The sequence below is a fragment of the Ammospiza nelsoni genome, chromosome 14, assembly GCF_027579445.1.
Source record: "Ammospiza nelsoni isolate bAmmNel1 chromosome 14, bAmmNel1.pri, whole genome shotgun sequence".
In the NCBI taxonomy this organism is placed as follows: domain Eukaryota; kingdom Metazoa; phylum Chordata; class Aves; order Passeriformes; family Passerellidae; genus Ammospiza; species Ammospiza nelsoni.
The window spans coordinates 7802560-7817651 of NC_080646.1; the positions used below are offsets into that span (position 1 = coordinate 7802560).

The 15092-nt window shown below is 41.8% G+C and overlaps 1 protein-coding gene across 2 annotated transcripts in view; it reads left to right on the forward strand.

The window, feature by feature from the left end:
- The window catches only part of ABHD2 (abhydrolase domain containing 2, acylglycerol lipase), a 36064-nt gene that overhangs the window by 6898 nt on the left and 14074 nt on the right, over window positions 1-15092 (forward strand). For both annotated transcript variants that reach the window (XM_059482572.1, XM_059482573.1), the window contains exons 2-5: window positions 2791-2871; window positions 3651-3851; window positions 11963-12138; window positions 13050-13217. In XM_059482572.1, coding sequence (XP_059338555.1) covers window positions 3658-3851; window positions 11963-12138; window positions 13050-13217 — 538 coding nt within the window. In that variant the 5' untranslated portion in view covers window positions 2791-2871; window positions 3651-3657. The remainder of the gene's footprint in view (window positions 1-2790; window positions 2872-3650; window positions 3852-11962; window positions 12139-13049; window positions 13218-15092) is intronic.

Consider the following 15092-nt stretch of genomic DNA (forward strand, 5'->3'; position numbering starts at 1 on the left):
ACACAGTGTTTTTGAAAGGCCATATAAAGAATTTGCTGTAGCTCTACTGGCTTTTGTTGTTCTTGTGTCTGTTTCTGTCTGGAAAGGGTGAGACTTGGGATTTTTTCTCATTGTACTTGTACAAATGATGTGCACTCTGTTAACAGTAATGCTGAAATCTTTCCTGTAACATGATTTTCAGCTTTTTGTGATGAAAGGGCATATCAAAAGGTCACAAATCCAGCACTCACTGTCCAGTGATTAATTTTAAAGTTATCCCTCAGTTAAAATTGGGATTTAACAACATTGCTTGAGAGGCCTGCAGGTCTTTGGGGCTGTCATGCCTGTAAGTGATTATAAAAAAAAAGAATTCTGCAATTAAGATGCTTCAAAATAACATGCTTGAGGCCAAGAGCTTCAACTTCCTTGGGTTCCTTAATTTCAAATGCTTTGATGGATGGACAGGCTAGATTGCTTCCAGTGGTGTGCTTTTTGGTAATTTTGCCTAGCCTGCCAGCAGTGAATCCAGTGTTTTGTATATGGAAAAAGCCAAATGTTTGTCCATTTAGATTAATGGTGACCCAGATAGGGGAGATTCTAGATTAAAATTTGTCTGGCTCAACCCTGTGGTTATCTATCTTTTTTGTTTAAACACACAAATTTATTGGGTCAATGCAAAAAGGGTTTAACAAAACAGAAGCAAGGTGACCTCATCCCAGCTGGTTAAAGAGGGAAACATTTGTCCTAGGTGATTAGAGGCAAAGCTCAAATCCATTTTAGTAAGCTAAAGCCTTAAAATTTTAGAGCTTGACTCAGTCCTTGCACATCTGCCCTGGCTGAGACAGGTGTGTTTGGGTCTTCAGAAACACCAGGCTTCGGAGCAAGTGCCTCAAGTGACACAGCTGAATCCACAGAGCATGGAGTCTTCGTGGGCTGCATCCACTGCTCAAATAATCACTGCAGAAAGCTGTGCCATTGAAGCAGTGCCAGCTTTGTGTTACATCTACAGGCTGATCTGAGCTTTTGGGTAAAGATTTTGACAAATACATAAACCTCTAGCACATGTTTGTGGCGTAGGTTCTGTGAATGTGTGCTTTAGACTGTCTAAAATGGAAAATACTAGTTCATAAGTGTCAAACATAATCCTGCCTACCAACAGCTGATTTTTCTGAAAGTAATGGCAAGCTTGTATGCTGTTTTAAGGGAGTGACAGGCTAACATGAGATATAAAAGTATGAGAAAAGATGTGGTGTGTTTGTAATCTGAAGATCATATGGGAGAGAACATTTTAAGGGAGGTAAGATTTAGTTGGATTAATTAGACTGAGTCACTATTACAAAATCCTAATGACTAATTGTGCTCAGTTTTATTTTTAAAAATTCACTTAGGTGAAAGTTGTAAACAGCAAACTAGCTTAAAATCCAGGTGTCAGGATGGTCTCAGGTATTAGTGCCTTTTAATTTTCTGAATAAAACAATGATAGGAAGATGTCAACAGAACTTCAGGGATTTTGGTATGAGAGAGATTTGCTTGAGCACCTACCTGATTGTTCTGGAGTTCAGGAACCTGTTCTGCTCTTCAGCCAGTTGTACCTTCCCTGGTGAAACCATTGCTGTATTTTGCCTGTTGTCTCCTACAGAACTGATGGTAGTGTTGGTGAAATATTACCAAGCAGAGATGTGAGATAACATCCTGCAGCTAAACATTGTACTGGAACTCCTCTCATGATGCTCATGCAGAAGAATAGAAGGCTTTTTATGGCCCATCTTCTCACTTCTGCTGTACTGCTCAGAACTGGAAAAGAAAAGCTAAAGAGTTGTCCAAGATTAAATGTCTCTGCTTCCCTCAATCTGTTTTGCTGTGCAGATGGTTGTGCTGGCAGAAACTTGAAGCTTTCCAGCATGCTGTTAGTCAATAGCTGATGTCACACGTGTTTTCTTCCAAGGGGTTTTGATGTAGCTGCCCTGAGTACAGAAAGTACTTCTGAGGCTCTTTACTCCTGCTGTAAAGGAGAGTTAGGCTTTGGTATGGTCTGTCCTGGTAGTGTTTTTCCATTTGGAAGCAGCAGCTGTGGTAGGGAGCAGACAGTTCTGGAGCTTTTCCTGGAAGCCCCGAGTCGCCATCGATTTGTTGTGCCTGTGGGAAGGCAGCTCTAATGGCAAGTATTGCTTACCCTGGTGTGGGCACAGGCTGAAAGCTTTCTCTTTTATTGGCAGCATCAAATTCTTGTAACAAGCCTTCTTGCATGTGCACTGGTGTTAATTAGGTGGCTGTGTCTGAGCCTCCTGTGGCTCCCACCATGGTGAAGTGTGATATATTGTAACATCTCAAAAAGCAAGTGTGGGAACAGGCAGAGACTGTTTACAAGCTTCCATCTGTAGGAGTGAGCTGCCTTGCTAAGCCGAATAAAAGTAGCAGAAACTTCTTTCAGACTGGCTTCACACTTCAGTAACATTGTAGATACTGCAAAGTTGAGAAGACTATCCTGCTAATCCTAGTGCTTTAAATAGGAAGAGATTTGGGTAGGTTTTCTGAGTACAATGTTTCGCTGTCTTGCAGGGATGGAGTCTCTCTGCTCATGAAGTTGTATTTGCCCGCTGCAGATGAGTTAACACTGTAGGCAAGTGAGCTTGTCTGGAGTCTGTCCACTGGCAATGAATTTCAGGTGCAGATAGATCAGAGTTGGTGATGACTAACTACACAAATAGCTTGCCATGTCTGTGATGGGACCTTTGTATAAATTTGCGTTCATCCTTTCTGGCTGAGGAATGCAGCTTGATCATTAATAATCAATTTGCTTTCCCCCCACAGGGTAGCTCAGGCAGCACGTGGATCGGTGCCAAGTCTGCTGAGGACTGGCAATTTTTTCTAGCTTGAAGAAAATTGAAATAGGTAAGACTTGGCTTGTCACTTAGCTTATTTGGGTTACCCATGTTACTTAGGAAAGACCCAGGGAAAAACCTGTGCTTTCAACAGTAAATGCAGCCGGCTTTTTGAACTGTATATTCAAAATAAGCTGGATCAGTTTAAGAATTTGATTTCAAGCTGGAAGGATATATTTTTATACTACTTTGCTTCTGTTCCTTTACTCTGAAGACTAGATATTCATCTAGTCCTTCAGCTGCGGAATTGCAGTGAATAAAAAGAAATGCTGAAAATGCCAGTACATAAAGTGGCCATCTTTAAGTGCAGGCAGGATTTAGTACCAGTGTTCTCATGGAACTGCAAAACTCAGGCTGAGGAGCTGACACAGTAGTTCTTTCAGGTGCTCCTTTTAAAGTCTGGCTTGGACACCTGTGAAGGAACACCTATCCAAAGCTGCCAAGGTGCCTTTATAGCCTGTCTTTTCACCCAGCTCCTGTTTGACCTGACTAGTCTTGGCCAAGATCCTGCATCTGTTGTCTGACTGCTGATATCTGAGACACTGGTGCAGTTCTAGGACAGCACTGATTAGGAAAAAATCTCCTTCACAGCTGATCATCCAGTTTTCCTTCTGTTGGTCTGGGTGTTTAGAACAATACTAACTAAATTTTCTTCCAACTCAAATGTTGGTATGCTAGGATTTCCTGGCAGTGTTGGCTGACAAATCTACTTGTGTATTTAACATGACAGTTGATATTCATATCCAATGCTATATTTCTAGAAGCTGTAATGTTGTTTTTTATCTGCAGGCTGAAAATGAGTACAATATTGGAAACCTCTGAGCTGCCAGCAGTGTTTGATGGGGTGAAGCTAGCTGCAGTTGCTGCTGTTCTGTATGTTATCGTTCGCTGCTTGAATTTAAAAAGCCCCACTGCCCCTCCTGAACTCATTTACCAGGACTCTGCTTTGGCTCGCTTTCTACTCAAATCCTGCCCACTTCTGACCAAAGAGTAAGTGGTAAATTTTTTCCATGCTGACCTGTATTATAGGAAGAAGACCTGCACTTATCCATTCTCCTCATGTGTTTCAGAGACTTGGGTTCAAATGAATGTCAGGGTATACTCTTACTAAAATAAATATTTTTAGCATTTCTTTGTCTCGGGTACCTGGATTTGACCAAGCCTTGTTGTGTGAAGTCTTCCACAGACATAGAAAAAGTCATCACTGTCCATCTTTATAGAAGAAGATACAGAATATTATCTGTATGCTGATGTTGTACTATACCAGCACCAGCAGCTCACTGTGCAAATGGGGGAGGGATGGATGCAGTTGGCACTTGTTCGTGGTCTTGTACTCCTTTTTATTAGGAAAGGAGTCTGTTGGGGCTCACAGGAGGGAAGCATTTTCATGGTGTGTCAGTGCCCTTATAATGAATACAGGGTTGGCTATTAGTTTTAAAGTGCCTGCTCTTATCAGAAGTACTTCAAGCTGATTGAAAACTAATGAAATTTATTACTGGTAGAGCACATCCTAACTAGTTTAATAAAGTAATGACATAGAGGCCAGCTCCAAGCCTGTTGAATGCACTTTCAAATTGACCTTGTGTCAGCTGTGTATTTGAGCAGGCTGATCCCTGATCTTCCATTCCAAGACCTCCAGAATCAGTGCAGCTGCCCTCAGCTTCACCAAGACCATTCTCCAATAATAGCAAGCATTTAGTACAATTTCATGAGGCTTTGGAGGGACAAGGACTTTGATTACAGTATTTCTCTTCTGCAATCACTTTGAAAACTTGCAAGTCCTATTTAGAAGCTCTAAGTACATCAATTATATAGTAAGTGCTGAGTGCAGCTGCATGAACTTTCCTTTTGGATCTCAAAAGTCAAGCTGACTTAAGGATAGTCATTTTAGGGGAGATGAGAGGCTTTTAGCAGTGCTGTGTTCAGTGCCTTGATTACATAAGGTTTAAGATGTTAGGCCGTGGGCTCTGTAAACTTTTAGAGGAAACAAAGCATTGTTATCTGTTGAAATTGGAACCCAGAGAGGTTTCTGTGATGTACTCCAGGTTAGTGATAACAAATGTGTTTGGATTCTTGATTATGTGTACTGCTTTAACTGCAAAGCAATTCCTTTTCTAAAAAATACCTTGAGGAGGTTTGAGTAACTTGGTACTTCAGGTAGTTGCCATCCCAGTGTTGCACTCCAGTATGACATGTCCCTAGTCACTGAAAGAGCAAGCATGAAGCTGATTACCTGCCTTGAAGGCATATTGGTATCAGGCTAGTCTTTGGAAATGGATTGTAAGCTAATTTAGAGTCCATTTCCCTGCTATTTCAGCTCTGTTCTCACAGCACAGGCTCCTAGCACTGCTGTATTATTGACTTTCAGTTGGAGAACAAAGCACTCCCAAAAGAGTGAAAATGCAAAACATGTCCAGCAGTATTGAGGCATCTGTTGTGCATTAATTGCAGGAGTGATGAGCTGCTTGCAGAACCCTGGTGTTGTGTTGGTTGTGTGCAAGTTTGATTTGTTTGCTTTCTCTGGATCAGCTGAGCTCAGGCTTGCCAGCTTCTCTGAAAACTATAGCAGTCCTCTCCAGTACCTGGTTCTTGGGCAAAATATTGTCTGAAAGACTTCCATGACAAAAAGAAGCAAACTCAGCTGAAACAAACCAGAACAAGATGTGCCAATAAATAACTGTTCAGTCCTCTTACCTCTATATCTCTGTTAAGGAAGACAGCACTGTTAGGAATATAATTGCTGTTGGGTGCTAAAAGGATTTACAGGAAAGACAGCTCTAAGACGTATATGTGATTATTTCTTTTTACTATTCTAGTGATGTTATCACAAACTTTTTTTTTCAATATAGAAACTTTTTAAAAATCAATGAAATCCTGTCTTTAGGCATAAAAGTCACCTGGAGACTACAGGGAAACAAATGTATTTAAATTCCTGCAATTATGCATGAAACTGTTTGTAGGATAATTAGGGAAAAGCTATGTGAAAACAGCTTGTGCAGTACTCCACCAAAAAATCTTGCAAGGCTTTGATTACTTGCTAATTATTCAGAGTGTTAGGAAAGCTGATTAAGCAGCTCTTTTCAGATTCTACCATGAAAGCAAAATAAGTAGCCCAGCAATCCCTTCTGTTATATTAGTACTGAGTTTGTTGTCAAATCTGTTTCAAGACCAATTCTTCTGTGCAGAGGAATGTTCATAGCTGTGAGCTGACTTTCAGGCCTGGTTTGTTCAACTCCTGCTTAAGGGAGGAAGGGGTGAGGGCACTGCTATGAAAAACAGGCTGGCAGGGAGAAAGAATAACTTTATTTCTGCTATCTATGCAGGTGTTTAAAAATTCTTAGAGTAAACACTTTTGGACTTTATTTTCCCTTTATGGCACAATCCTAACCTCTGGTCTAATTCAGTGCATTGTAACTGTGGTGTCATTCAGTAAGCCAAGTGGTGGTGGATGAATAATTTAAGAACTTTGAATTGTAAAACTGCTTGAGATGGCTGTGTGCCAGGTACCTTGTACTTGTAGATGTTAGTACTGGTTTTTACAGTTCTGTAAACTGCCAGAAACCTTCTACATATCTGCCAAACATTGAGAAGCAAGAGAATCTGTCTTCCTAGAGCTCATATTCTCTTACCCCTTTTTCCATTGCTCTGACCCTGTCCAGCTCTGTACTTTGGCTTACCAAGTGGAGTAGCATAATCAGGCTTTTCCATTCAAATTGCTGCTTCTTATATGGAAGCTCTTGCAATTCAGCACAGCTATTGGTGCCCTAGAGCACTTGGGCCCAACTGCTGGTGGCAGCTGTGTCCTTTTCCTGCCTTTCAAAAGGGTACAGAAAGTCCTTCATCTGCTCTTATTCCTGTAGAAATGCAGTGCTGGCTCTTTGATTCATGAGGGTAAATTTGGCCAGTGCTTGCTGTGCTAGGTTAGACATTTTTGGCTGTTTACAGTTTATTCTAACAAAGTGTGGGTATCTTTATTTCTGTAGAGATGTAGCACGTGCCATCCATATCAAAAATAATTATCCTTGCTGTCTGCACACTTTTTATCATCAGTAAAGGCAAGCTCCTCAAAGATTGAGGCAAATGACTGTCAAGCCTGTTAGTAAACACTGTCAAAGATCCAGTCTACATCCTTCTTATCCTTTGTTTGCACACCAACCTGTGCTGGGTGAGCAGGCTGCCTGGTACCAGAAGACTCTTTTTACACTGTCACTACTTTTCTCTTAGATGCAAGGAGATGAGTAGTCAGAAAAGCTGTCTTCAAGCTTTTCAGTGCTCTTTTCTTCCCCCTAATAGCAAAGCAGTGTTTGATCCCTGTCAACTCCTAGGTGTTTTACTCTGGGAGGAACACTTCCAGGAGAATAATAAACTAGAAGAGCGGTGTTACCCCTGAAGCTTTGGCAAGTGAACATGCTGAAAGGTAGAGGAGAATGGCAGCTCCCTGTTGGTAAGTTGAAGCTTTGACCTTGCAGAGGAAGCAGCCTCGGGGGTCTGAGTTTTTGCTGGGTGCTGTGGCATTGGCAGCAGGCTTGTGTTCTCCAGCTCTTATCAGCAAGGGAGATTTGAAGTGCTGTAAATCCTCATGCCTTGTTTTGACTAAAATACTTCTTGTATTTCAGTGGGGGAGGAGGGGTGTGATGGGCTCTTTGCTAAATAAAAGCTTCTTAAATGGTGAAGGAGGTGGTTTAGCCAAGGGGCCAGTCAGTACTTTTAAATAGTTCTGACTTCACACAGGTACTGTGGGCAGCAGACAAACACTTCTACTCCATTTGTTTCTTTTTTGAGACTCGGGGAATGTAGAAGCTCCATAAGTCGCTTAAATATTTTTGTTACAATTTTTTTTTGCTGTGTCCTCATCACATTGAGCAGTCTAGCTGAGCTGATGCAGAAAAAGCTGCTTTCTACATATTTGGGGTTGAGGGCTGAACCCTGCAGACTTCTGTATGAGTTTCCTTTATTGGAATTTAATTTGCTTTGCCTAGCATCAAATAAAGGACAAGGCTCAAAGTTTGATTTTGTGAAACATTCTTTAAATACCTCCAAACTGCTCTGTAAAGGGGAAAATAATCTTACCTGTTGTAATGCAGGCAAAAATTCTTAGAATCCTGACATTGGCAATTTGTAGACTGTTTTCTCACCATCAGTATCCAGTGTACACATAAAGGCTATGTAAGAGTTAATGTTTAAAGTGTTAATCTCCTCAGATGAAATGAAGCAATGCACCAGAAATAAGCCTGTTGCTGAACTTCCACTTCACATCTTTGAGGACCTGAATGCTGATGCCTGCTAATAAAAATAGCACAGTTTTTATGTGCTTTGTGTGAGCTGCTTATACAGCTGCTGCTTTCCTAAATTCCTGCATACTGGATTATGTATGTGCTTTAAAATGATAATCTACTGCCTGAGAGCCACTAAATTTAATCTACAATCACATGCTGGAATTGTTTTAAATATAAAAATGCCAGGAGAAATTTTTTGGGAAAACCTAAGAGTTGTCTTGTTCTCCAGCACTGTGGGCAGCCACCTATCAAGATGTGAGGCTGTGCTGCACAGCTGGAATGCAGGTTTGGAGCTCAAACACTAACACTGGTGAGCAGATTTATGTAACTGGCTGTGAATTCACTTAGCCACTTAAGGGTAGTGAACTCTGTACTTGCTGGGCCATGTAAGTGACCTTCCATAAAGAGTAAATGCCATCCCCAGGCCTGTTCTCTCTGCCTTCTGTTACAGAGTTACTGGAAGCTACAGGGCTGCTTACTGGAAGACATAACTGCTTCAAATATTTATCATGATTCAGGGTGCCTGCTATCTATTGCAACCAACCAAAACAGGGAAATGAATCAGTTAAAAAACCTTTGTATCTGGAGAAAGCTAGGAAGCCATTTTTGGTTCACAGAAATAAAAATCTCCATTTTTGGTACAACACAACTTTTCCCTTGGAATTTTTTTTATCAGCACATGCTTGTCTGGGTTGTTGTTATGCTGTCCTTGTCCTCATGTGGAGGCCTTGGCAAGAGGTCCTCCTGGCTGGTGCTCACTGCTCACCTCCTGTCACCATCAGCCACTATTGCATAACAGTGGAAATGCTGCTTATGGACATGGTGTTTGTTCCTGGGCTTTTGTACATCTGGGAGCAGCTTCTCTGGAACAGGACACTGAGGGATATGTACTGAACCATTTTTGTGCTCTGCTGGAGTAATCTCTGCAGTACACTGCTTTTCAGAACCATTTCAGTTTACAGCAGACAGAGAGGAAGGAGTTTAAAATCTGCTGTGTCCTCCTTGAGTGCTTTCCTTGTTTCTGCTTGTTATCAATGCTGGAGGAAAGCTACCTGCTTTTGAGTGAAGAGCCCTTGTTTGGAAGATATGGTTAAATTTAGCAGTAATTATAGTTTTAGCATAAAATGTGAAGGGCAGTATTCAAATGCTCCTTAGACTGAATACTCAGTTGCTCAGTCTGCATGGTTGTGTTGCATCCTGCTGAGCTTGTTTTCTTAAGGTAAACCACAGGAACAATGCCCTGAGTACATGCTCTTCTGTCTGCAGGAGGGTTGTTTTGGAGAAGCATCTTTTTTCAGCTGTTTGCCAGGAGGAATGTTGACTTCACTACAAAACAATCTGTTCTAGCTCTTGCTATCAGCACTGGGTAGTTAGGTTTTTTCAGCTGAGTTGAGGATAGGAATATCTCTGGAGCTGCTTTTCACGTAATAGGCTTAAATAAAATTGATCTGATCTGCCCTTTCAGAGGGTAAAGGCATTTCGTACAATTCCTGGCAAGTTTTCTCCCTCACCCGTGTGGTATCATGCACCTTCAGGACTGCAGAGTTCTTTCCATGCTCTCTTCTTTGAGTGGGTTTAGTAAAAGAAAGCTGAAAGTCCACACAAACCCTGTGTAAAAAGATGAGCCATCCTTCAGCCTTGTGCAGTCTTGCACTATTAGGCTCAGTACTTGCTCTTGGAAGTTCTTGTAGATTTTGTCTCAGCAAGAGACATAAAAGTCACATGAAGATTTCAAAAATAGATTTGCCCATTGGCAAAATGGAGGGTCAACAGAAATAGTGTGACAGGCAGATCATATGTCTGATTCTGCTATAGATTATAAGGATACCTTGTCCTCAGCTGAGAACAGATTTTACCTGAATTCAGTAAAAGAGAGGAACCACTCTTACTGTAAAGGCTTTACAGGGTTTTGTAGTAGGTTAGATTGGCAACTTGTCTTGGTAAGCAGAAGTAATATTTTTATTAGCTGCCTTGTTTTGTATCAATCTGGTAAGGTAAACTCTAATGTCTTTGTTTTTCCACTGATAATACAAGATCTATGCTACCTGGGCAGCTTTCTTCCCTTTTGCTGTTAAAGTGTCGTCGTGCTCAGTGTCCTGAGCCTGGATTAAGGAATGTATTTTGCTTCACAAGTCTGTTGCTTAAAGGCTGATGGGCCTAAACAAAAAGACTGGTGAGATAAAAAGCTTCTGCCTGAACACTTGCATGTATTTCAGAGCTTCAGCTGCTTTAAAACTTTTCTAGTGCAAACTAGAAATATGTCTAATGCCTCAGTAGCAGTTACAAATCTCTGCTTGGAGTACTAGTACATTACTCATGCTGAAGCTTGGCCCTTAAATATGGCTTTGACTGTAAGAAGTCCCCCTCCTAGATGAGGGAAAAGACTGAGGAGAAAGAGGCCATACTGCTGCTTTTGTCTTGCTAAACAACCCCAAGTGGTTTTTATTTCATAGGAAGCATTTTTATGGCGTGTAGGGGAGGAGGGAGTTGCGGATATGACACATAAGCACTGGCATGGGGAAAGGTCCAGCTGTATGAAGAGGGAGTGTCCGAGCACAGAGGTAGGGTTTCTGTCACATTCTAGTGGATTATGGGCTTAAGCAGTAAATTTGTGTGCTGAGCTGCCTAGGTTTTTTGTGAACAGGGAAGAACACAATCTCTGCTTCATAAGCTCTCTCAAAGTGAAAAGGAATAATTGCAGGAAGCCCAAAACACAACAGGGAGGGCGTTGCTAATCCCTCAGGATCCAAGGTGAAGTCAGAAGCTCTCAAGCTTCCTCTGGGTGCCCTGGTCTGTGCACCAGAGACCACAAGTCCTTTAATTGGAAGTGTGTTCCTTGGGACTGCTGTTGTTCTCAACAATAAATCATTCATGCTTTCCTGTTCAGAGCTGATGTAACTCTCTTTTTCAAGGCATTGGCTCAGTCTCCTTAGAGTGACCAGGTGACTTGCCCACATGGTGTTGGTGCTAGGGCACAGTATGTTTCCTGTTAAACCACTTGCAGTTCTGCTTGTGCTAAAAAAATCTGATAACTAAGCCTTTAATGCTTTCCAGCTCGTAGCTGTGTTTCTCTTTTTTGAGGCCCTGTAAGCCAGGAAAAGAGAGACAATCTGCTTTGTCACATAGCTTTAAATATACCCTTGATAAGCATAAGTAATTGGTAGACTCACCCCTCTTACTGAAAGGGATTTGTTACTTAGTGAAGTTTGATCAAGTTCTGACTGATTCTCTTAACACTGTCCAAACTTTTACTTAATTCTGAAAGGCAAAATCAACCTGTACTGTGCTCTTTGCTTAACTTAGTAAAACAGTTCTGTGTAAAATGGTCCCAGCTATCAAGTCTTGGGGCTTTCCATTTTCTGGAACTTGATGTGAATCTTGTTGTTTCTGCCACTGGCTTGTACAAGTGCTTACACAAGTTCATGTGGCTCAGCCCAGGAGGCTTCAGTGTTTCAATTAAAACAGATTTACAGCACTGTACAGTTCTGGAGGTCACTGTGGTTGGTTGGCAACAGGCACTCTCAATCTCACCCAGGCACAAGGCCTCTGTGTATTTAGTGAGAAGCATTTGTTCCTCTAACATCTCAATATAGGGAATGTCTGGGGTTTGGCTCCTGCTATCAGTGCTGATTTTTCAGTTTTGAGAGTGTTTTGGTCTCTCCCCTTGTGTAAGGCTGCAAAGATCACTGCTGCCAGTTGAGTCAGAGCAAAAACAATTCCATATTTGTTGCTCTATTTGGGAGCTAGTGAGATTTGTTATGGGAGTGCTGATTCTCAAGGGCTTGTTAACACAGCAGGGGTAAGCAATTAATTACTGCCTTTCAGGTACATTCCACCCCTCATCTGGGGGAAGAGTGGACATATCCAGACAGCTCTTTATGGAAAAATGGGGAGAGTGAGATCACCACATCCAAATGGACACCGAAAGTACCTGACCATGCCAGATGGAGCAACAGCCACCTTTGATCTCTTTGAGCCACGCTCTGAGCACTGCACTGGAGGTCAGTCCAACAGCTGCTGCCTGTGTCTAGCTGCTAACCTTGATTGTGTGCTCTGTCCCTCATCTGCAGATCCCCATGGCTCCCATTTGGCCCTCAGAAAAAGCAGATTTCTCTTTTTAAACTGTCAGTGTTGAGATCTTCATGGTACAGTGCTGCACTAGGACAGTTACTGTTATCTTTATTGCTGTGAGCAGTGCTTTTCTAATGAGATAAAAATTCAGTGGCTAGAGCTGGTAATGTTGGAGCTTTGCACAAGAGAGTTACAGTTAATTTTAAGTGCATATGATAATCCTGAATGTAATTTACTCTGCTTACTTGAATCACAGCAATTACTTTCTTGGTTGATGAAATGATATCTTTTTAAACTAGTGAACAGTGTCAGCAGATCAAATATCATTAGATTAGCCACAAAGTAGATGATGGTTAATGTCAGCTGATCAGAATGTCTGTGCTTAGCAGAGCTGCATTTGGAAAATCTGCATTACACCCAGCTCTAGAGGGGAAATGAGGGGGAAATAGAATAAACCAATCTCCTTGGAGTGCTGGGCTCCACAGCTTCCATGCACGTTGCAGTCACAACAGGCTGTCAGAAGGCAGAACATGTGTAGCATCAAAAATGTCCTTCAGACAGAAGAATGTACTCTGGGTCTCTAAGCAGTGCCTGGAGAACTGTTTGCACAGCTTTCCCTGAAGCTAAAAACAGTTCATCTCCCATAGCATGAATGACTTTTTCCCATCTGAAGCACTAGAGCTGCTGGTCTCCTGTCCCATCCGGGATTTTTGGCAGACTGGTAGGAATTCTAGCTTGCTTGTGGTGGGTGGTTTCCCACGCATCTGAAATGGAAACCTTCTGACTCTCTTAATTTGCATGAAGTGACATTTGCTCAACTTCCCTCTCTCTCTGAGCACAGAGGATGTCACGATGGTGATCTGCCCAGGGATTGCCAACCACAGTGAGAAGCAGTACATCCGCACCTTTGTGGACTATGCCCAGAAAAATGGCTACAGATGTGCTGTGCTCAATCACCTGGGAGCCCTGCCAAACATTGAGCTCACTTCACCACGGATGTTTACCTATGGTAGGTACTTCATGGCACCTGGGGAATTTATTTTCAGGCTCATGGAACTTCTAGGGATTGATCAGCCTCCTCCAGAATAGCAGAACTGCTGTACCTCAGTGGGGGTAAAACAGTTTTGTACTGTTTCTTAAGAACTAAACTGAATTTACATGGTAGGAAGAGAGGAGGCTAATACTAAATTCACTTTTGTATATTCTGCAAGCTCTTACACATGTATTCTCATCAAGGAGGCAGTTTTTTGTAAGAAAAATTTTGGGGAAAAAAGCCCTTTTGTGCCTACCCAGAGCCTGTTAAAATGATTTTAGCAATACTGAATTTGCCAGTTTGATGGAATGTGAAACAAGCATGTCTCTGAAGGATAAATGCCACTTCTGAGGCTTTGTAAAATACAGCCTGAGAGGAGTTTGTACCAGCCTATCCAGAAAGTACATTTATATCTTAGGGGGTTCATGTGAGGATTTGCTCTTGGATGTTACACAAGTCAACAACAGCAAGAGTTCAGGAGTGTGACAATAAAACTACAGAAGTGGGTAGTGCTTAACTGCCATGATTATGGCTCTCACCTTGAGTATAAGGAAGTCTTTCTTAACCTAGAAATTAAAAGGAATAAATGATCTGAAACTGTGTGAAGGGTGACTCCAGCCTTAATTGCCCTTTTGGTGAGTAACGTGATCCTTGTAGAATGGGGCCTCTTTGCCCATGACCTAATCTGCTTGTTCCTGAGCTCTCTTGAGCCCTCATCTCCCTCTTTGCTGCAAGTATCTATAGGTCAATTCTGTGTTTAACAGACTTTAGGCTTTATTTTTTAAAGTTAGCTGCACTACTGCTTAGATTTTGGATTAACTGAATAGTTATCTTGAACAGTTAAATTGTCAAAACAGAAATACTGTGCTTTGAGATGCCAAGGTTTGGCAGGCAAATAATAATGCTTTGTTGCTTGTTTTAGAATTGTTAAATATACTCCTCTTTGGGAAACACTTCAGGAATACCAAATACCCTCATTTGTAGTGAGGCCCTGGGCTGTTATGGCTGCAACACTACCATGTCTTGAAAACTAAATTTTAATGTTAAAGCAATTGCTGTTTTGATAGAAGTTAAGAGTTTGCTTTCATGAAGCTTTGCTTTAGGCCTTAGGATGTTATTCTGTAGTGCATCTCTTGGGACATACCTTTCTGAGTCTTTTATAGCCCTGGAAAGGGCGAAGAATGACTAGCACTTCCTTTGAGTAAGACAGTAAATCACTTGGCAGAGTTGCTTCTTAAGTAAAGTGCCAACAAGTTCAGTAGACTTTACTCTGCCTGCTACCCAAATAACTCAGTGCCCTTTCAGCTTTGCTCTGTTCCAGGCATACTTGCTGAGGAACAAGTAGCCTAAATTTGGGATTTGCTGAATCCCAGCCTCTATATCAAGCTTGACCTGTTGATTTTATCGTTTTGGATTTTTGAGCTGCCCTGAAATCATGAAGGTCAAACACTAAAGTACTTTGACTGCTGGCTTCTTCTAGAGGAAACCAGAGCAGTACAGAATTTATCTTGAAGATTATTCATTAAAAATGTTCACAAGGAAGTGCCCAAGCCCTGCTGAAACACTCAGACAGGAGCTTGCTGTTCCACTGAAGCAAACAAGCTCTGGTGCTCAGGATTTACTCCAGAGCTAGGTTAAGTTGGAGTCTGTCCACTGAGGATGCTACAGATGGGGTGGGGATGCAGTGGAGCAGTGTTAGGTTACTACAGGGTGGAATGCTGGAATCCTAGGATTTATCTCTCTGGACAAGTTCCACAGAATAGAGCTGAGTTTGACTCTGGACAAGAAGAAACATCTGGAGTTCTATTTCTGTTGTCCATGTGATGCCTCCTGTGGTTTGCAGCCTTAAAT